Source organism: Stegodyphus dumicola, chromosome 8 (genome assembly GCF_044657685.1).
Source record: "Stegodyphus dumicola isolate Sdum_Otavi_A_Nest chromosome 8, ASM4465768v1".
Taxonomy (NCBI): Eukaryota; Metazoa; Arthropoda; class Arachnida; order Araneae; family Eresidae; genus Stegodyphus; species Stegodyphus dumicola.
The window spans coordinates 157,962,182-157,986,593 of NC_140775.1; the positions used below are offsets into that span (position 1 = coordinate 157,962,182).

The 24,412-nt window shown below is 32.4% G+C and overlaps 1 protein-coding gene across 1 annotated transcript in view; it reads right to left on the reverse strand.

Annotated features, from left to right (window-relative positions):
- Positions 1-24,412, reverse strand: part of LOC118187743 (protein qui-1-like) — a 148,988-nt gene that overhangs the window by 16,156 nt on the left and 108,420 nt on the right. The window contains exons 15-21 of the mRNA XM_035358018.2: positions 20,524-20,647; positions 19,294-19,481; positions 17,277-17,620; positions 11,234-11,411; positions 7,830-8,020; positions 3,908-4,101; positions 1,594-1,756 (exon numbers count right to left, since the gene is read on the reverse strand). Of these exons, the coding sequence (XP_035213909.1) occupies positions 1,594-1,756; positions 3,908-4,101; positions 7,830-8,020; positions 11,234-11,411; positions 17,277-17,620; positions 19,294-19,481; positions 20,524-20,647 (1,382 nt within the window). The remainder of the gene's footprint in view (positions 1-1,593; positions 1,757-3,907; positions 4,102-7,829; positions 8,021-11,233; positions 11,412-17,276; positions 17,621-19,293; positions 19,482-20,523; positions 20,648-24,412) is intronic.

Consider the following 24,412-nt stretch of genomic DNA (forward strand, 5'->3'; position numbering starts at 1 on the left):
TCTTTTCAAAGAAAGGACTCTATGGCCCCTATAATGGCCATCCCGTCTTCAAAAGGTTAATCCAGCTTACAACCGTTAACTGTGGAAAAGAAGAGTTATCGACTGCTTATAACAGGCAACCTTCAGGATACCTTCAGGATGGGTCGATACTAGATACTCTCATTATACGGTGCATTTAAACATGTAGCCATATTTTTTTAAACATGTAGTCACACCCGTTTCAAGCTGACCCTGTATTTGATAGTTAGTCAGTTCTTATAAGTGACATTTAATTAAGGACTGTTACAAGAGTCTGCATTTGAGTAGATCTTTAGTGTGATTCTTTTTTCTGGTTAAGCTCTACATTTTAATTGATTGGAAATAATCTAATTTCTGTTCATTTCTGTGTTAGTCTCCAAAGTGACTACAGAGAAATTGTCTTTAAATATTTGTACATAGGTTAGTTTATGTTTTCCTTCCCTTTGTAAGGATTTATATTATTTTAACTAACGATTTAAAGTTTGAATTTAGACCTTTCCTGTAAGAATACATTTCCCTAATTGTCAGTGCCAGAATAGTTAAATGTTGTAGTGCGCTAATTGCATTTATCTGCTGCCACTAGCTTCAAAGGGGGTTTAAATTACGGGATCTCGCTGAGCCCCGTGGGCTAGTTTTATCACTTGTTAATATTTCAACTTTTAGTTTCAATTATCTGACTTTCATTTACCGCCCAAGCAGAGACGAAGTTTGTTAGCGTCGAGCTGACGCATTGGAAATTTTAAAGATTTAATAAAGAGTACTTTAACTCTTCCCCTGTGTAGTTTCCTACTGCTTCAATTTCAGATAGAAGTTAACCCACCTGGACTCCACAACTTAATGAATAAGTAATTGAGATCTGATACCTCGATAAATGTAAATACGCTTATCGTCACCATCTGAGTTCACACCATCCTCTAGCAAAAGCGCGGAGCTTTTATCGGATGTAAGTTACAGTTGTATATGTTGTTGTTACTTATGCTAACTTGTCTGACGTAGTCAGCCCAAGCCCACGAAATTCCTTGGGGGAAGGAGCTCTAGATTACGCCTGCCGTTGGCAACAGCCTTGAGCACCATTCAGATGACAGTGAGATTTAGCTCAGTTCTGCCCCCAATTTGAATGGAGAATACCCCGGGCAGACGGATCCGTGGGTCTGCAACCCCTCTCCCCTTCCACCAAACCACATGAGAGGACTTTCGGCTCGCCGCATATTTAGAGTGCCTCCATGCTGCACCGACACTATACATTTACAAACATCCATGCTTTCTCCTGTATTCGAATCCCGGGCCCTTCGGCACGGCAGTCAGTGATGCTAACCACTGTACCGGGAGGCACATGTTACATTAGTAAAAGACTGCATACAAAAGGTTAAAAATACCACGTCATACAAAATACTATCACTTAACACATTACCAAAATTTCCTGATTAAAATGAGAATTTTTGTGAGAAAAAATATAGTATAATTGCTACATGCAGAAAATCAGCCACTTTCGTTTACTGTAGTTCAGCATACATAAGGAACAAAACTATGAAAACAGTTTCTGCATATATCAATATTACGAAAGCAAGAGGTTACCTGAGTGAGTTTTCCTGTGCCTACTTCCCACACTTTCAGTGACATGTCATTCGATCCTGTCACGATTGTCTGGCAGTCATAGGTGACAGTAAAGCAGGTGATGGCATCGCTGTGACTTACAGACTTTTCGGAATCCATATCCATCACTGGCCAAAACTTTAGGCTTTTTAAATAAAAAGAAATGAATTATTATTTGAATAATGGAAAATACTTTTACAACAAAAAGTAAATAAATTATTAATAATAAACTGTATCTGCATGATTAACTCCTTTATAGTCGTTTATAAGGAACTATCGCATTTTTTCCTGTGTTTTCTTATAGTGTAAGTGCAGCACGTTCAGCTACCGAGATGGTTCGAGTCCTAGAGAGACTATAATTGAATTTTCATGCTTCCAGAAACTTAATAAATCTCTACACGTTTAGTACGATGTTTAAAATAATGCAAATATATCTTTAAAAATATTTTCATGAAATTTAATTATGAAGATTAGTGATACATTAAAAAGATATACATATCTTGCATTACACGAGTTAATGATTATCAAACATTGATTTGACTACAGAATAAATGCCAGTACAATCACAAGTTTTGGTGGATGTGGGGGATCTGTTTTTAACATCAAACCCTTCAGAATTTCAATATAGTTGTAGTGTTTATTTTTGTTCTGTAAATGTCTGAGAATAATAGAGATTTCGAACTTCAGAATAAATGCCTCATCTCTCTTTTACAAATAATAGCATATTATAGTCTAGCTATTATAGTCAGCTTTATGTATTACATAACACGAAACTTGGCATAAAAATCAGTTATTTGTTGCTATAGAAGCACGTCTGCAACATTAACCTTAGTGTTATAGTTGTTACTGTTGTTACCAGTCTCTTTTGCCTGACAAAGGTCAGTACAAGTCAACGACATTCATCGTGGCAACAGGTCATAAGCGCCTGTAGTTGGCTAGAGCTTTGAGCACCATATAGCTGACAGCCCGATTTCGACTGTCTCCCACCCCTCTTGCCCTTTTCGGCTCACTGCATATTTAGAGTGCCCCATGCCACACAGACACTATACATTTACAAACATCCATGCTTTCTCCGGGATTCGAACCTCCACTCTGCCAGTCAGAGTCACTAACCACAAAAATAAAAATGAGGAACGTTTAGGACATGACATTAAATCTGATGACGGAAAACTTTTCCTGACATACTCAAACTTCTACTTACCTTGCATGTTGCAAAATAAATTGGTCCTCTAAAATTCAAGAAGTTAACTATTTTGCTTATTTTCAGATTTGATTGAAAAGCATCGCCTATGTAGCGAAGATTAACAATTGTGAATCGATAGGTATAGCTATAACAAAGGTTGATGGTTGTCAGCTAAGGAAGACAGCGGTGATTTATGATGGATATATCATCCTGGCAGGCGAAAAGAGATCAAAACCAGACAGCGGACAACATTGCTCTGCAATTCGCAGCACAAGGGATGACGAGTGTTCGAGTTTAAAGTGGCCAGACGCTTTCATAAAGGTGAGATCAATAAAGGATCTTTCATTTTTGGAATTTGGCGAGTTTTTCTTTGGGCCAGTTTTCGTAGTTTGTTCTTTAATTGCCGTTTATTGTCGTTTTATTGAATTGTCATACTTTCTATTGTGTATTTGTACGTAAATTCTTTGATGCATTAATCGTGTTTCGTTTCGTATTGTACTGCATTGCATATTATTTTCATTTGAACATTTTTCTTATTGACGCTTCGTATTTTAACTATTTTGCACTGTTTTATAATTTTAGTATTCAGCACCTTTTTTTTTACTTATTTCTCTTTCGATTTAACATGTCAACAGGAGAACCGATTTTGTAGGTTACGTCTGAAGCGTATAAAACTCTTGACGTTTTACGGAGTAGCGGGAAAAATTACGACAGTTGCTTAAGTTTTAGCACACCAGTATATGTAAATATTATACAAAATGCAAAGACAATAAATCAAAAATTTTAAATAAGAAGATATTTTAATTAAAAGAAATAAAATAGATTTCTTTTAATGGAGTACCAAAGACACAGAATGTACAAGTACTTCTGTGTCTTTAGCACTTTTGTGTCTTAGACACAAAATGTACAAGTACTTCTGTGTCTTTCTGAAGTACTTAAAATGAAGTACCAAAGATACAGAATGTACAAGTTACTAAGAATAAGGCAAATGGAAAAACAAATTACAAAAAAGGGAAAATAGCTTAAAATTTGAAAATGCGGAAACTCAAAAAGCATTCAAAAATGAAAACCAAAAGACAGAAGTAGTAGATTGTTTACGAAGCTGCGTTGTACCTGCTGTCGTTTTTACCTCCCACTGCAAACACCATGTTGGCATGGACAGCCACGTTGTGAGAAGGCTTGGAGCAAACTACTAGCTGTACTCCAGTATCGGCCTGCCACAGACGGTGATTACTTTGAGAGTCTACAGACAGAATTCTTCGACTGTCAGATGTTATCGCCACAGCGGTGATTTTACTCTGATGTTCCTATAAATAAGATCATACATTTTATTCTTTTGCCTTTATGTAATCTGTGAGTAAGCCTGATTAAAACCTGGGAGGGAAATAGAAAAGGAACTGGTATGACAAAGAAGTGGTAAACAATTTCTGAATTTTAAAATTATTAACATCTTATAATCTCATCTTGATATCTTGAAATAAATCTACGCCAAACTCAAGGCTGTTGTGTCACTAATTTTATATTTCACTTGGCGTATTTCTCTTCTGTTTTAACTTCTAAATTGTTTCAAGAAATATAGACTCAATGCTTTAATACATATCAAGTACAAAACACGCCTCCGGTTTTGAATGCTTATGACTTTAACACTTAAAGAACTACCCTGTCCAAATTTTTTTGCTATAACGTATACGTTCATAAAGTTTTAGTGGTACAGCAGCAGTCTGTTATGCGAGAAATATTGATGCGATCATTCAGCTTCAATGACACGTTTGAATGGTATCCGATGTAAAGAGTTAACTCTTTCACATCGTTAAAGGCCAAAATCTGTTTCAGGATCTGAAATGCCCCTATGTATGAATTTTTGTTCGAATGTATTTCTTTTCCCCCCGTGCAGGTACATAGAATGTTATAGCGTTAACAATAACGTATACTTAAGTGAAATGATTACTTCTCTCTTGGGGACTTTTGTGCGGTTTCACCCACTGTGTTCAGTTTCTCCTTAGGACAAGCTTGAAAGTCAGATCATCAATATCTAAACAAAGGAAAGTGCTTTCAAATAGCAGAACTAATTTAATCGCTTGAAAAGAATGATTAACAACTCCCTAAAAAATAAGCCATGCGCTAATACGATGATCACGAGGTTAGAAAAGGACGCAGGCGAGAGGGCAATTTTGCTGTGAAAGAGCTAACAGCAGCGTTGATATTGCTGCAGGTAGCCTACCTCCGAGCATTACAGGTTCCTCCCTAAAACTCGTAACGTTCCCTTAAATGGGAAAAATGAATGACATTTTCTTAAATATAATTCCAAAGAGATCGTCTCACTTTGACTGAGAAAGTCACTGAACACTGGTAGTTGGGCCTGGGTTCAATACCAGGCGAACTTGTTGGCTTCTGTGGGTTTCCCTATATGTAAAGGCTTAGTGGATAAGAAGTTGGCAAGATTCAGACAACATTATATTTTATGACTTCTTGAAATCAAACATTGTGTCTGTTTTCATCCTCCGCTGTAATTTTTGTAATATTTTTTTTTAAAAATTAGCTTTTTAATAGAAACTCGGGTACTGACTGATGACAACACAGTGAAAAACAAGACTTTTTAAAATTTGTATCCTAAATAATGAAATGAGAAATCAATACCTTAATATAAATGCGGTACTTCGTAATTTTAATATAAATGCTTCGATATAAATTCAGAAAATGCTGTGGTGGAGAAGAGCAAAACAGCATTTTCAGAATGTGAATACAAACCCTTTCTTAATTATAAACCTTTTCAGGAACACTTAAGTAAATATGGGGTTTTACATATAATAAATGATAACACATATGTAAATTAAATGTTAACATAACATAGATGTCCGTTAATATAAATATAAATTATCACAGATATAAGGCAAATATAATTGAATGATAACATAGATATAAGTTTAGGATTTTAGATGTAATGAATGATAGCATAGTTAATAAAATGAGGATGAAAAACAAAATAAACATTTATTCCAATTTTATATCATACTTCTAAATAACAAGTTCTCCAAATTTAAATTTCACAAAGAATGATTACAAAACTATCTAAATTAAATAAAAATAAAACATTTTTTTATTTTTCAGTGACTTCGATGTATTTGAGTCTTCGAATTAATTCTTTTAATGTCAAGCACGATGTTAGAAATCTGAATTACTATTTAATTTGAATTACTATTAAATTCAGAATTTTACAAAGAATGATTACAAAACCATTTTAATTAAATAAAAATAAAAATATTTTTATTTGTCAGTGACTTTGATGTATTTGATTCTTCGAATTACAAATTCTATTAATGTCAGGCACAATGTCAGAAATCTGAATTACTATGTCAGATCAAGTCGGTCTATATATTTGGATTTCGTTGCAATGTAATTTGAGAAATTTGCCTCTTAGAAATATGTTGCCGGAAAAGGAAATATGAGTACCTGATTTTGATAAATTTAAACATTCTTCTCAAAACTTTATCCAAAATCGTTTAACGCTAGTTCTTTATATTTTTGTTTATGCCGGAATCAATTTTGAAAAGAATTAATTTTTTAAACAATAGTAATTTTAACGGTAAGAAGTATCACACTTATTAGTTAGTATTATTAAACATATTATATTACTTACGAATTTCGAAGAGAAGATAAAATAAAAAAGTAAGAATTCCAAAGAAAGCTGATACGTTTACAATACTAAAGCAACACTTAAAACTCTGTATTTCTGAGGACAGAACAGAGCCCTAAATGTATCCTGCGTGTATTTTGCTGGCAATGTAAATCATCTGGTGTATTACTAAATGTATTACGTGAGCGATTTAAATCTCTTTATATTTTGGTTTCTCTCTAAAATTTCATTTTTAAGAATTTTTTTAAATTGTGTTAAATATACAAAAGCTGACAATGTTTCGTTGTCCTTTAACATGAGTTTCACATTTCGAGGAACACTTAATGGATGTTTCGGAACACAGTCTGAAAAACACTTTTCACTTAACACAAAATACTGGCTGATTTAAAAGCCATTATGTGTTAAAGAATTTGTATAATTGCTACAAATTAAAATAATTTAATTTACAATATATTCAAGTGATAATTTTTGGACATAAATAGCTTTATTGTAGTTAATAAAAAGTATTTTTAAATCCATATATTGCGCTATTGCATAACAGTTTCCTAAGTTTGCTAATGTTTTAGTTATTATTGTTATTTTTCGAAGTTATAACTGCAAACATTTTAAGATTTATAAAACTCACCGGTAATTTTACGTTCATTTACTTTCGTGCTTTTCTTTTTCTTTTCTTTTTTTTTTTCAATCTTCACCAGAACATATGTTTGTTAAGGTTTAAATAGAAGTGAAACAGGTATTTAGAGAAGATGGTTCGGTCACTCGTTTATCTTGAGAGTGAACAAGTGTTGAGTCGTTAATTTGCTGGTTGTCTAATCATTATTGGTGTTAGGCAGTGTTCAACTGTAATGAAGCTGAAGCTTGTTATATGCAGTTTTATTACATCCTTTAAGTTTAAATATTGTGCATTAAACACAGGTAGTTGTAGACAATTTCGATTAATTTTGAATATTATTGTTAAGTGAACGAAAAATAGTAAAGATTTATTACTTGTGTCACTGAAACTCGATGCATATATTAGTAAGTTTGTGACACCGATAATTTCAAAAAGAAAAATTATAATTTTTCATCATGAAATCGTGTTCATTCATTTGATTTTTCATAGCTTTGAAGATCAGATTATATCATATTCGAAATCACTTGCAATTGCTTTCCTACCGTCATTTAGAATACCTTACCTCCAAAATGGCGTTAAATTATTTTCGGAAAGTTACGTAGTGCCAATGCGACGACAAAATAATTTAATAGCAATTAAGAAAAATGAACCAAGGACATCATTCTTTATTTGTTTGTGTGCTGAATGCGCATAAATCTACTTTGAAATCAACATCAATAAATTCGAAGAATGTAATGCGTTAACAAATGGAATAAAGCATAAGATTTTTATATATTTACAAACTATACCTGAAATGTTGAGACTATAAGCCCTAGCGTGAGGCCCCAGACTTTAAGTGTGGCGTCATCTGATCCTGAAACAGCAAACAAGCCATTCGGGGAGAAAGCCACACAAGTAATACTGGCTGTATGTCCTTTCAGACTAGCGTGGAGTTCTCCTGAATTCAGCTGCCAGACTTTCACTACTTTATCCCTGGAACCTTAAAGAAAGAAAAATAAATTGCTAATTCAAGTTATAGCCAAATGCTTCTAAGAGTTTTTAATTAAAGCTTGGAAAGATTAAGAAATATTGAAACAAATAAAAGTCGCCATATGATATTATCTGATATTAATTTACGAATTTGAACTGAATACTTTACTTAAAAACATTAAGTTGGTACGATTACTTACTAGTTTAGACTTAATTTCCCAGAAATTGAGAAAGAAAGTATAGAAATCCATAAATGTTCCGATTATTATTTTACGGTAAAAAGTTGGAAGAAAACAACTGTTGGTCTTATAATGTACATATAGTAAAAATTAGTAAGTGTAATGAAATCAACACAATAATTATATAGTTATTATTTATTATATAGTTAAGTACATTTACGTTACTATGTATTCGACTGGATAAGTAAAAGACATAAAGCAATTTTTTTATTTCACTAACATTTCAGTAGCATATGAAATGAAGCAGATGAGATCAAGTAGTGATCTCTAAAGTCTTTAAATAAATTACTTTAAAAGAACTGTATACTCCCTGATGAAACTGTTTAAAGATATCATTTATCTCAAGCTACCATTAGACCATCGATCACGTATAGAGTGAAACACTGAACATTTCAATTATGCAAAACAGCAATGCCAGAGTGAAATCAGTCACTTTGTTCTTTTCTTTGCAATTCTTGACTAGAGAATTAGGACATTGTTTATCTTGGGAAAACAGTTTCCATCAAGCATTAATTCTAGAGGGATGGAAGACATCAATTTATTTCCGAGAACTTGTAATACCTCCTTCCCTTAGGACTATTTACATTTCAGAAGTAGATGGGAGTTGATTACGCTATGTTTCCAAAGGAAGTTCAATGTTCTCTGCATTACTCGATGTTCACTTACATCACGTAACATAGTGTTCAATGGTCTGTAACTCAGAAGATTTTTCAGCGTTGTTGACTGTTAATCGATGTCAATGAAAGGAAATGTCCTGCGTAGTACTTTTTTTACAGTAAGATTGATGTGTGTGATGTTCCGAAGTAGAGCAATGTGAAATTTGCTAATTTTCATTCTCTAGCAGTTATAAAAACCTTTGGATTGTGAAGATTTCTAGAGTAAGAAAGGCTTGCACAAATTATTATCCCTTTTTTGAGAAATTAACTTTGATAGCTGAGAGATTCCCAAATCTTTCTAAAAATCTAAAATTTATAGAATAATTTTGCTATGTCAGCGAATTTCATCCAGTGGACTACTGATGTTCCAATATATTTGATTTTCAGAGTTAGGCGAGGTATTTTGCTGATGTTTCTCAGGATTCTATTATATTTTTCTTCTTCAGTACTTTCCAGTAATCAATATTTTACACAACTTTTAGTTCTTTCACCTGTTACTTTTATTGCTGTGGGGATATCTTAATAACCACGATCAATTTAACCTTCTCAGTCTCACTCTATATAAGCAAAATTTCGGAAAAAGCGCCGTGAAATTAGAAATAATACGTTCCAGAGAGTATTGTTACGGATTTTGTACTTCGTTAGCATTATTTTGGTAGAACTATAATTAAAATTGTTAAATTTTCCCGAGCAATGCAGCGCGTGACGAGTTTTAAGAGAAAGCTACTACGCAAGAAAAATACAGGAGAACTCGTATTTAACAATTAATAAATAGATAACTGATAATTGTACTCTTTTGCTTTCCAGAAAACGCCAAATTCTTCTCGTGCATGATTAAAAAGCTTATAAAAGCCGGAGGAAAACATCTCAATGTAGTTGTTTACTAAGTTTTTGTTGCTGATTGCAGCGAATTCGCGGTGAGATCGGATTAGCTTTCTCTGCTTTGAATTGTGTTCTATTTAACGTTTTAGTAATTCTAAATATAACTACTGTGAGATACTGGGATATTGTACGATTATCTCTGAAAACATTTCATCATTTTGGTTTGTTTCTTGAGATAAGAATAAACTGTACGAACATTTTATCGACTTGTGCATTCAATCCATTACGAAACCGTACGCACGCAACAGTATTATTAATTTACAAAAATTATGTGTTCAGTACTTTGAACATTAAAAGGTTTCTAGCAAAAGTTAACTTTTGTTTTGTTTTGTTTCGTTTCTACCTGTGATATTCGATTTTTATAACTTAAAGAATTTGACTATCTTTAGTAACATAAACTAGTACGAAACCCTAACCGACTTAGAATGGATTATCATATGGCCTGAGACGTTAAGAGTGGGTTACCGCTTGGTCTAAAGATACATAAAAAGCATATTTTTTGTTTATCTTGAAATGCACGTCCTATGTTTGAGAATATCACCAGTTGTGGCAATGTAACTTAAAGTAACAGTCAAATTCAAATTAAAACTGAAGCTAGTAGTCAAAGACTATGCAATTTATTTAAAATCTATGTTGGCTCAGAGCTTCGTAACAATTTAATCGCAAAGCCGAATAATTACAATGGTATCAAAGCTGGCAAAGCTTTGTAACGTGGCTCCGACAGGCAGAAACAGGTTCCGTCTTACAATCCTAAAATTTCAGCTTGAATACTGTCTAACAGATTTATGTTTATAATGAAGAAACGGAAAATGAGAAGTTGTAGTAAAGATCTAAATCATAATAACGAGGTAATTAAAATAATATAATAACCATACACACTTTATAACACTAATTAATAGTTGTTAATAGAAATCTTCTGACCTTAAACCGTCAGACACTGATCTAAAACCAAATTAATTGCATTAATTGCATTAAATTAATTTGAGAATCATTATAGTGTTTTCATAAGTTTTCAGATGTCTGATGTAATTTTCATCATGGCTAAATAAATAAGCTATGATCTAATTTTTATAGAGGATAATGATATATGATAGGAAGTATTAACTGATTGATTTGCGTACTGAATTATTTCGCAAACCGATTTAGAAAGCAGATTTTTTTTGCATGTTATTAATTACATAAAAAACGAATTTCTCAGCTACATAGGGATTATGAAATCAGGTAGCTGCCATTTTCAGATGTGGCATGCATCTCTAATCTGGCAATAATATTGTCAAAATGTTTTACTAAGTTTCAAGAAATGTATCATGGCGTAGCTAAAAACATGTAAAGTAGGAAATTAACATTCTCCGAATGGTACATGCAGTACTCACTCAGAATCGTTTGTTAGTGAATAATCAAAAATAAAATACTTCAGTTCTTTTTCTAAGTTTTTTCATATTTTACCTGAAACTGCAAGAGATCCGTCTCTTGAAACAGCAACACATGTAACTGGCTCTTGATGCTTATCTTCTTTCCTGCTGCGGGATTTTGGGCCGAACATTTCAGATTTTTTACAGAAGAAATTCCATACAACGATCTTATTACCTCCTGATGTTATAAGAAATCGATCGTTGTCTTGAGCCTAAAGAAAAAAATCTACCGTTAAAATGAAATTTATCATCATTTCAAAATAAAAAGGTATATTACACTAAAAATTCTTTGAAATATCATAGAAGAGTAATTTTAAAACTTTAAAATGTTGTATAGTCACTAAGTTCAATAAAGTTTAGAAAAATGTCTAAAATTTATGTGTTTCTAATTATAGAATTTGAAAGAACATTGCATTTTTAAATGAATTCTTTGCGAAAAGTAATTCATATTTCAAAACTAAAGTACATATATACACAGATAAAATTACGAAGGGCCTTTTGCATGCAAGTGAGAATGAACACTAAGCATATTTTACATAAAATACTCATGTAATGTTTTTACACATGTATGTGGTAATAAACATTTTACATAGGTTTGTATTTCGAATTTGGTACTATTCCGTTTTGAGGACCGTAAAAAAATTGCAGCGAAAATATATGCGTAAAAGGGCCAAAACTAGAAAACGTGCACATTTAACAGAGCGCCAAATCTAGAGTACGCGCTGATTTCAAATTGCGTAAGTTTAGATAGTTCTGTATTTCTTAAGATGCCATTGAAATACTAGTTTAATTTTTAAATACTTTTTTGATTTTAAATCCTTTTTTGATATCCTATGGATTTAACAATTTGGGAATTGCCCATGACGAAAAGTCTGCAATAGAATTTTTCTAAGAAAAGGCATCATTCATTATAGAAAATTGTGTTTGAACAACCAACGAGATGAAATTATGCTTTAGCTATGACTCGGTAGCGAAATAACGATGCAGGAATCCATTCAGTTATGTTTAGCCATTTTTTATATAAATTATAATAATGATCTGAAATAGTTATTTATTCTTATGCTTCCATTCAGTTATGTTTAGCCTTTTTCATATAAATTATAACAATAAAAAAGTATTATATGAAATTAACCTTTCATCTAAATTAAAACAATAACCTTTTAGATAGTTATTTACTATTATACTTCCTTTTTTGTGTTAGGGTTGCCGCAATTATTTTTGGCAGCACTGGCATCAACAATAGTTTGGCGATTTTTTACAGTCCTCAAAACGGAATCGTATCCGCATTTTTTACACATCTGAAAATTTTAACTAAATATTTTATCTCGGTATGGTATATTTTAAAACAAGGAACAGCGCAAGAAAGTAGTTTAAAACAAGGAACGAACGAAAATTAACACATGCAAATTGCAATGATATAATTTAAAAGAAATTTTATACACTTTTAATAATAGAGATAAAAAATTAATTCATTTATAATAAAACATTACTAAGCTAAACCTTCAGCAAATGCGAAATAATATATCTGTAAGAAAATAAAAGTTGCAGTATGAATTCAATAGGAAAAAAAGAAAAAAAAATGCAAATCAAGTAATGCCATCTAGAAATAAAAAAGTAAACTAAAGTAAATAATGCGGGATAGTCAAGAAGTAAAATTTTGAAAAGGAGATAACCGTACCACATACGGTAAATCTTGCTAAACAACAAAATGGTTGCTTGTATAATCTACGGTATTTGACCAAAATTGTTAAGTGGGTAAATTAATTAGTTTCCAGTATTTCTGCACGAGAACGCTGGCTGTAAAATAAAAATCGGTAAATAATAAACAGAATAAACTTTCGTGAATATGAAATAACTGCTAAACATTTATAGACTACTTCTTTTTTGCAACGAGATTCTAGACTTTCATTTCATTCATTTCAGATATTTTGCAATAGAAATCTAATGCAACGATTTTATTGTTATGTGATATTATGACAAATTGTTATTTTGGATGAAATTATTTATCCTTTTTTTAAACAGATGACTCTCAAGAGTTTTGTAACAATTAACTATTTAATATAGCTAACAAGCATTCATAAATATGCACATGGTAAATGAATCTAATTTGAATGCATTCTTTTTAGCACTTTTAGGCTGTTTCTCAGTATTTTGAATATTAGCCATTCTTGGTTAAAGCCATGGATTTATCTGCATATGTCACTCGAGTAAAAGTATTATCTAAGGACGAATAAAAGGCAGAAGAAATACTGAATAAAAGTGAAAATTATTAAAAAATAAAACGTTTAACAGTTAAAAAATGCAACAAATAATATATAGAAATAAATAATATAGGAAAACAAAGAAACTGATGCATATTGAAAGCATAGAATAGAAGAAAACGCGATCTAAAATAGTAAATCTTTACAAATTACAAAGCTAGTTTATATTAAGGGTATATGTTTTTTCAAGTTCTTTCAAATTCCAAAAGCTTTTTTCTTCTCTAATTCAAAAATGTAAAAAAATAATAGTAAGTAATAATTAATAACTTAATTTCTTTAATAGAAAAATAATGGAAATAAAAATGTCCTAACAAAATAAATAACTAAATATTTTCCAGTAAATATTTTAAATCTTAGTTTGAATTTTTAGATCAATGGCATTTTAGGCAAAGCAACAACTTTGTGTTTGGTGTAAATTTCAGCCAAGATTCTATTAATTTCGAAGGCAAACAGGTACAGGTCGCTCTTCATCAGCAACAAAGAAATATGCAACGAAGGAAAAGCCGTGGCTGTATTTACACGCAAAAGACATAAAGCGAACGAAAAGGTAGCGCCATCTATCTAAAGAAATCTACAGTTTGAGTGTATACATGTTTGCCTCGATCAAGACTCCAATGAGTCTTGACTAAAATCTTCACCAAACACTAGGTTGTCGAATGGCATTTCTTTTTTATTATGTCGTGTAAAATTCCGAGAATTGCCGAGAAAATTGCGAACTTTTCAAGTAAAGCTTTAATTCTCAATCTGATTTTCTTTGGATTTTTCCTAAATGTTCAATATTTGTCTGTTTCCTAGTTGTAGTAAATTAGACTGCATTTGACATAAAACTTATAAAATAAAATTTTGTTCTGTTATCATTTCCGTTACGTAAAAAAATGTAATAAAAATAGACAAATATGTAAATAAACTAAAATCACTTTATAGTATTAACAGAATTGGTATCAGAAGGCTACCGAAGCAATGACAGTGATAAATGCTTGTACAAATATCTTAATTTTTGGTTCGTGAAAGGGGAACTCGAATTCACAACCTAAGTACGGAGATGTGTCTAATGATTATCATAAAATAAAGGCGGATTTAAAGCGATTTTAACGTAATAGCTTCAAGTAAAGAATATTTAAGAAAACTTCAGTCCTCGGTATATGCTCCTGAATTAGTAAAAGGATAAATTTGAGAAGAAAATGTATAGTACCATAAATTATAAAGGAATCTCGAGATAAAATTCTAATAAAAAGACTTCAGTTAGTAACATTAATTTAGAAAAGACAGCATAGGAAAATTGTATTTTAAAAGGATGTTGCTCAATTTGATTGCTGAGAAGCAATATTCAAAACATCTGCGCTATGTATTACAATTAAGGCAACCTTTTTTAAAAATGCTCTGATCCATTCTATTTGGTATTTTCTGACATAACGTAGTGTACAGATAAGAAAGAAGTTATTTCTAGGAATACATATAACTCATCATCGCGTAAAAATTTAACATTTGAAGACACTGAAAGGCAGCATATGATTCTAAAGTTACATAAAGTGTTCACTATGCGCTTTAAGGAAAGTGTAAGAAGTGTAAGTGACATGTTGGCCTTTTTTTGACAGAGAGACTTAACAATTCTTCGATTATACGAAATTCCAGGAGTTCCCGCGATCAGAAGTCATACTAACAAAATCTGAAAGTGGGGAAACAAAACATCTGAAAGCATCAGCAGTTGGCACGAGCTTCATCAAAGTTGGTCCGAAGCAATCCCTTCAATTTCTAATTAGAATAAAGTATTGCTCAATCTTACACAAATACGGTGGTCTCCAAGACAACTCCTTCGTGTAAAGCAGAAAGCATAAGCTGCTCAAAAGGTGGCTTTAACTGGCACTTGCAGCAATGTGCTTTAATGGAGCATAAAAAAAGTCACTGACGTGAAAAAAAATAAGCCAAGGCAAAAAGTAGCTATTTAGTCACACAATAGAGAAATGTAATCGGTTTCAAGCATATGTTTTTACACACCATTACAGATATACAAATTCTGATATGTACACCACATAACTTTCTTGTACGGAATATTAAATTATACGCATTTTTTCTTGCATTTCATTTAAACTTATTGAATTGAATTAAATCTACTTCGTCGATAGCGCATAAACCACAATAGAATAAATGCACTCTTTAAAATTCACTCTATTTGTTTACAATAGCAACGCTCTGGCGCTACGTTCACTTAACAGCGTTATATTTCGTTCATATTTTAGCTCTGCACAAAATTTATATCATTTGAAGAATTATCGAATCGTTGCCACATGTTCTATTCAATTATTATAATAAATCTAGACTCATGTATACAAGAAATTAAGCAAACAAAAAAAAAAAAAAAAAGAAACAGCTTTTCACAGACGATTCAGTATTTCTCATTCAATTAATTCAGTTCTCACTTCGAGACAAGGCAAAAATACTTAAAAATGCAGAATATCTATATTAAAAATTACGAAGTAAATCTTAAACACTTATTTCCTCGAAAAAATTCCAGAAAGGATTAAGCATGATTTAATTCGCAATAATAAATGAAGGCGTTATCTTTGTTGTTGCGAAGCTTAGTCTCTCTAGATTGGAAACAAATCTACTATACTGCTGTTTCAATTGTAAAGAAACATATCCGCCATGTTATTTAAAAATTGGGTTTAACCACACTTAAACAGCTTTTAAATTGTTGATAATTATACAAATATTGCTTGCAGATTTCCGAAAGGCATAAAAACCTTAACCGGAAGATAAGAACTACATAATTCGATCATTTTTAAAGCAAAAAATGCACAATTTACAAGAGTAAAGAAACTGAGATCACTGAGCCGGGTAACAGAGTGGATATATATATAAATATATTTATATACTCGTACGTTTGGTGCGGCCGATTGCAACTAAAATACGAGGTGCACATTTACATGCTATAGCAGTCTTATATACAAAATTTCAACGTTCTGAAGCTATTCGTTTTTGAGTTATGCGAGATACATACGTAACATACATACGTACAGACACCACGAAAAATTCTCTTCAGAATTCATTTTAAGGCAGTTTTATAATTTTTTTGAAGGAAAAGAATTTTTTATTCTGTTCTTACGTACAGATGTCACGCAAAAACATCGTTAAATTGCATTCGTTAGCGGTCAAAATGGATATTTTCGTTGAAATATGCTGCCTAAAATGCTTCGCAATTACAATACTTCCTTTTTACTTCGTACAAGGAAATAAACATTATATGTTTGGTCAACTAAGTATTTGTCACATTCACCTAGTTAAAATGTGTCTCTTCAGTCCAAAATTTCAGACCAAACGCCTATAAGCAAATCTCATCGATTCAGATCACGTTTAACCACTCCACGATATCGTTGTCTAACACACCACATTACATTTGGCTAATTATAAACCTCTTTCCATAAATAAGGGACAGAAAAGCATGTACTTCAGCTTAAGAATTCATCGAAGGATTTTACGCACTTGTATCTCTCCCTGTACCGATAAACTAATCGAACGAAAGCGAGTATTTTCTTCTTTTAAGTAATATATGCAGAACGGATTAACTGAAAATGCTGCTTACTTTCCATATAATAAAAAAATTTTTGCTTGCATAACTTTTCTGTTAAAATGTCATCGATGGCAAAGTTTACAAACTACATTTTCATTCTAGAAAGTATTTTCCTATAATTAACATATATGCCAAGTTTCAATTTCATATGACAATTAGAAAAGACTACAGACGATTTTGAAGAGGATTGCTTACTTATTAACAACTCAGTATCTCAACAAGTCGTCTTGTGTCTTGTATAATCTTACCTGAATGCTGGAGACAGGATCACTGTGTCCTGTGAGGGTCTGTAACAGCTTCGCAGAATGTATGTCAAAGAGATAGATTTTTCCATCTTTGCAACCAACCACACATCTGCAATTGTCCCTGGCGAAACATAAAGATGTAACTGGAGACGTATGGCCGTAAAGGCAATGAACATCGGAGCCCGTGGTCAATGACCGTACATGTACAGATTGGTCAGTACAGGCAAGTAACAAGAATGTTGAATCCCATGAGATATCCATATGGGTAATGGGAGAAGTGAGATGGATTGTATTCAGCAAGGTGAAATCTTCCAGACTCCATATACAAACGCAACGGTCTGTGGAAGCTACAAATGTAAGAATCAACAAATTACAATATTTGCGATAAATGAATGCAAGAAATAATCTTAAAATTAGACTGAAATGTAATAATGGCAGAATTAATGAATTTTAAAACTAGATTTTAATGTAGAAAAAGAGAGATGAAAAACACTTAAAATTTCATAACAGGAAAACTAGCACATATTATAACATGGAAAATAGTTATTTAAAAATTCTACTTAAAAATATATTTATCTATTTAGTAAATCCATAATGTGCAAAAATTTAGAAACGTTTTAAAATGAAAAAGTGTAAAATTTAGAGATCTTTAAAACAGTTTACATGATTATTAAAGGCAGAAAAAAATGAAAATGTTAGATGTCGGATTTATAACTGAAAATGGTTGCTCATACAATGCCTTGAAAATAAGTTAAAAACCACTAAACTAAAATCTCTATAAATTAAAAAAATATTTCTTTTTCTATACGTTAGCAAGACAATTCAAATAGCGGTTTCAGTACGCCTTTCATTCAAAGAGGTATTTTCTGAATCTTTATTATATGCGGCTTAAGTCTCTGTTTGTCGCCGATAGTTTTTTGGTTGCTTGCGTAACTGTACTAGCCAATGGGGTGAAGTTGCCACGGCATTCAAATAGTCCATATACACTGATATCATACATACAGTTATCATTGTTTTAATTAAATTATCATGGTATTTAAGAACATTTAAATATTTTTAATTCATACAGTTGTTGCTTATTATGCATTTAACTACATTTACATATGAATTACCAAATTTGCAAACGTTGAGAAATTAAAGGAGACGAAACCAACTAACGAGTTGCGCGTAGTACATCTCAGGTAGGTTTACCCAAATTCCTATGCTAAATATTCTTTCGCGTAAAGAGTTTAAAATGTTGGACGATTTTATTCCGACATTATATTTTCAACTGAATTTTCAGCTGAACGCAAATTGGGCGTGTCAGGGGGAACGTAAACATTTGTTTGCATTAGAAATCATCTGTTTATAATCAATTTATAATATTTAGAATAGTCATTTCGTATAACCGCCGGGCTTTCTAGTTTCATCATATGGAGATAGCAAAGAAAACAAATTTCTCCACAGCTGACATAAGTAACTACGCTTTAAGTCTTGGTAAAACCTTTAACTTTGACTTGAAGAACTCTAAAAAAAGGCACGAAATCCTTTAAACGTTTCATGCGTGAAATTGATAATATTTAAAACACTAAAAATTTAATCTAATCTAAGAAATAAAAAATCAAAACAGAATATACCAAAATAAGATTTCTTTTCTTGAACGTCATGCATAATTTTAAAGTCTGATCATATATTATGTATTAAAAATTATTATTATTTCGTCTTTTGGCATTAAATCGCTCCATCTCCATAATGAAATCAATTTAAAAATTTTATACTGTAATCGGTTAATTATATTACATACAGTTTAAGCTTTCCCTATGAATGGTTTACAAGCACTTGCACAATAATATTTACTTGATCATCTTTTCATTCTGACCACCGCTTCATTTTCAAAGCAATAACATCGGTTGCTTCATTCTCGAAGCGTCTCTGGATGCAATAAAATGTGCTAGATAGTTTAATCTTTAAATACAGAGGAAGTTCTTTCAGTTCTGTTTGCATGACACAGTTAATTTCGTTTTCGTATATTTTACTTTACCTGAAGCAAAAATATCATCTCCAGAGTTGACTGCTACGCTGCTAATGACACCTCTATGGTTTTCCAGTTTATGGATCACTTGACCATTATCTCTTCTACTGATAGCTACGACCCCTGAGTCTGAGCCGCTAATAATAAGTACTTCAGAATGGATAGTCGTTAGGCACTGTACACCTGAAGTATGGTGCCTGAAAGTAAATATATTTTCTTAATATAAGTGGTTTCAAAGCAAGCTAACAAATGCTCTCTCTTTCATACAGTATTTATTAAGTATTAATACAAAAATCTATTTGCCCAACGTCTAAAACTACTACTAAAACATCACATAGCACTCATTTCTGCGTAATTATATTTATCTATAAAGCACGGTTATGACTATAACCGTGTTTTATAGATAAATATAATTTATCTATAATAATCTATAATAATATATAATAATATATAATAATATAATTTATCTATAATAAGTTTTATAGATAAATATATTTATCTATAAACACGGTTATGACTATAACTGTGTTTATAGATAAATAAATCTGCCATACTCGCTGAGGAATTTAATATTAAGAATGAATCCCGTAATTTAAGTTAATATTTCGGAATAATAAAATCTTCTGCAAACAAGTGTTAGCAGAAGCTTGAAATAAGAAGCTTACTTAGCTTGAAATAAGATTTCACGTACATTCATAAATTTCAATAATATTTCGTGTACAGAATTACTTTCTTCATGAAAACATGTTGAAAGTTAACAGCTTTGTTGCATATTCTACTTCTTAATTTTAATACTTAGAAGTTTGTGAAAACGAACGCGTGAAAAATGCCAGTTTTTTGCATAAAATACATATAGAATTTCAGAATATCGTTAAAGTGACTTTATATTGACATCATGCTTAAAATCTTCAGTAGCAGTTCTTGTGTCATTATTTTTTCTACCGTTTAACGACTTCTGATTATTTGTGTCATATATTAGGGAATAAATTGCTAACTAATAATTGCTAATAATTACTAACTAATAATCGAGTCTAGCCAACTGAGATCAGGGGATAAAATGGCTTTTCCCGACAGATAAATCTATTCAAAGATTTACATATTATTTATACTAAAAACACAATTTCTTTCATAAATGGTTTTGACCGTTAATAAATGTCTTTCTGCTTTCAACGATGAGTTAAATATTTCTCAATGCAAGATTATTATTATTTTAAAAATAAAACAGATTTCCAAAATTACGTCAGTTTGTGAACGATATCTCCTTTCTCTACATTCCAAACTATGATTTCCGAATCTTTGGATCCACTGAGAAGCCATCTTCCCGATGGTGTCAGGTACAGACATGTTATTCGTGCCTTGTGCCCTGTAAAAGAATAGAATTTTAAAGATAAATACGCCAACGTACAGTATTGGATTAATATTTTAAATGATATTGATGAACATCAATTGTTACTTAACATTTAAATTTAGTTGAATGTGAAAGTTACCTTGTGTTTACAGATACTGACATATTTTCGATGTAATAATGAAACATTTGCACTGAAAATAATTGACGTGAGTTGATATGAGTGACGTGAAGTGAATATGTGTTATATCTAACTAACTATATATTGTTATTACGCTGAATCCTGATATAGATTTAAATTGTCCTCAAGTTTAATAGATTATAGCTAATAAATCATTAAAATCAGCTATGTTATCGAAGATTCAAAACGCGTATTTCGTGAGGAAATAAAATCTGTTCTATAACTAATTAATACTATAGATAATAACTACTTAGATTACGAATGGTCTATATCTCTTTAACATAATACCGCAAACATCTAAATTTCGCTTTAAAGTATATGTATAGATAAATTTCATTAAGAACTGTGATATGTATGTAAAAATTAATACCTTAAATTTAAGTGGTTTAAAATATATTAAATAGGAATCAGTTACTGCTCAAATATAGTCCTTGTACGATGAAAATTATATGCAACTTCAAATCAAGTAAAAGTTTAAAAAAACGTACTTTCTTGCAAATTAGGGAGATAGAAAAGCATCGTATACTAACGGATATATTGCACTATACGTAATAACTGTATAAAAGTTAGCACATAATCAGAAAATTCAGAAAAAATCAAAAAATTATTTAATAGGAAAAACGCAATGAAAAGAAGAGGTAATAGACCATGAATGGAAGATGATAAAAACAACTTGATATTACCATAAACGCGAAATTTGCTATTAAGCTGTGGTCACTAAAGTTATCTTATCAGTTACTGTATAATTCGTTATACATGGTAATCTGTGTGTATACGTCGAGAGGTAACGTTTTGCTTAAAACGTTTATACAAAATTGTAAACAACCTATGCAACCCGAATTTTAAACCATGCTATCTATCCAGCTAGCTACATATATTGCCAGATATGCAAATAACTTGTGGTCTAACATAGATAAGCTTATTCGACGACCTGAAGACAAATGCCGAGTCACTCTCTACTTCTCTTGGAATACCACAGGATAGATCAATGTTGATGAAAAGGCAGTTTCTCCATCAGAAACTTTTTTTTCTCATTTCATTCAAATTCAAGGTATGTGCATTATTTGGAACTTTGGATATACCCTGGTGACATTCATTTTAGTTGTTATTTGCGGTAATTATTTTCAAGCAATAGCGAGATTTTTTTCCTCCATCATTTGCACTCTTGCTTTTACGATTAAAACACAATTCTTTATAAGAGATATTGTAAAGGTGACGTAAAGACGTTTTCGGTATCGTAAAGACTCGAAATGCTGTAACTTTTAAGTGCTTTTAATATTTTCGTGATGTAATCTTGAATTTAATATTTTGTTTCTAGTGAGTGGCCAGATCTATTCAACAACAACAAGAGAAATTCAACACATGGGAAACAACAACAAGAGAAATTCAACACAAGAAGAAATAACAACAACAATTCTTTATTTTTATTATGTTCGAAAAAAGTCTATATATTATTCTAATTTTAATTAAGAGCTCAGCAATCCTAAAGAGGGAACTGAAGGTGATCATCTGATGGTCAAAAGTAATTCACCAAGCTTCTCATACCAGAGAAAGGATTATTAGAACACTTTATGTCGGCTAGCGATATTGAGAAATATGATTAATGTATTGTTACGAATTTGGTATTTAAAAAGCTAATGTTAGTTCAATTATAAATTAAATGGTTTTATTTCTCGCGCAGTGCAGCGCGTGACGAATATTAAAAGAAAGCTAAGCCGGAAAAATTAAAAATACAAGAGCGCGTGCGTTAAATAAATAAATATCACTTTTTGATTTCCAGAAAGTACTAGAAAATTCTAGCGCGTGATTTTAAAATCTTATAAAAGGAGGAAAACATCTCAGTTTGTAGTAGTTGCTTACTTTGTTGTTGTTTAGAAAACTGCTGTTGTTGATTATAGCGAATTCGCGGATTAGCGTTCTATTGTACATTTGAGTAGTTAAAAGATAACTACTGTGAGATATTGTAATACTGCATGATAATTTGAGAAAATTTAAGCATTTTTGTTGTGATAATAAAAAGTTTTGTTCATTTTTCATCGGACTTGTGCATTCACTTCATAACGAACCCGTACTCACGCAACAATTTTTGGTGTCAGAAGTGGGGTTTGAATGCCAATAACAAGATGGAAGAACAATTCAGGCAAATGATGACTGCATTTGCTGCTTTCCAAGAAAAGATGGAAGGAGCCGTCAACTCCGTTAAAGAAGAAATTAAAGGCGAGATGAAATTGGGCCAAGAATCCGTTAAGGAAGAGATGGAGGCCATTCAAGCTGGTCAATTAACTTTTAAAGACGAAATAAAAGCCGTACAAGTAAAGATTGAAGAAAGTCAATACGAAATGAAAAGAGAAATTGCCTGCATAATAGAAACCAAATTCGATGCTATGGAAGGTAGAATAGATGTGGTTGAAAATAAAGTTGGGCAAATTGAAGAAAAGGTTTCTTCTGTCAAAGATGAAATAGAAGATAGAGTGTCGGCTGTGGAGCGACAAGTCGAAGGAAGAGTTTCGGTCTTCCAACAACAAATTGAAGAAAGAGTTTCTGCCGTCCAAGGACATATTGAACAACAAATCGAAGACAGAATTTCTGCTGTAGTCGCCAAAGAAGTTGACACTTTAAAGAAATTCGTAGCGACGGCAGGGAGCACTTCGGATGGTTTAAATTTCTACCCATGCCTGCTCGTCCCTCTCTGAAGCTATCGACATATGATGGGAAGACCTCCTGGCAGGTGTATAAGACACAATTTTCTATCGTGGCGGATGCGAATGGATGGGATTCCCAAGCTAAGGCCTGTCATCTCGCCGCTTCTTTAAGAGCCGACGCAGCGGATATCCTTCAGACTCTTCCCGAAAACAAAAGGTTAGATTTCGAAGCTCTGTCCGGCGCCTTGGAGCTGCGCTTCGGGGAGAAATGTTTAAAAGACTACAGCAGGCTCCAATTAAAATCCCGTCAACAGAAGCTCACCGAAACACTCCAGGAACTCGCCACGGATGTTGAAAGGCTGTCCCACCTCGCATTTACGGAGTGCCCGAGAGAAACGAGGGAAATTCTGTCGCTGCAATATTTCATCGATGGCATCCGGGACCCTGAAATACAGAAAGCACTGCGAATGGCAGATGTAAAAGATGTAAAAAGCGCTCTGTTGTACGCCGTGAAATTGGAGGCAGCCCAGCAAGCAACTCTTAGGGATCGCTATCCAGTCAGAGCTGTGCGAGTCCACGACCCAGGGGACCAGTTGATGGCTCGTTTAGATGATTTATCCAGACAAGTCGATGCTTTGATACGGAGTAGCAGTGAGAACAAAGTGGCTGTAAGATGTTGGAGATGTGGTTCTGAAGGTCACCTACAACGGCATTGCAGAACACCCTAGGGCACGGATAATAAAACGGATGAGTTGACAAGACCAGTGAATGCTTTAAAACGGAATAGTGGTGAAACGAAACCGACCCTAAAGTGCTGGAATTGCGGTGTTGAAGGCCACCTACGAGGGAACTGCAGAACTCCCCAGAGCACGGAAAATAAGGCATACGATTTAAACAGACAATTAAATGCCACGGGAAGGAAAAGGACTGACAAGAAACCAAAGTGCTGGAACTGTGCAG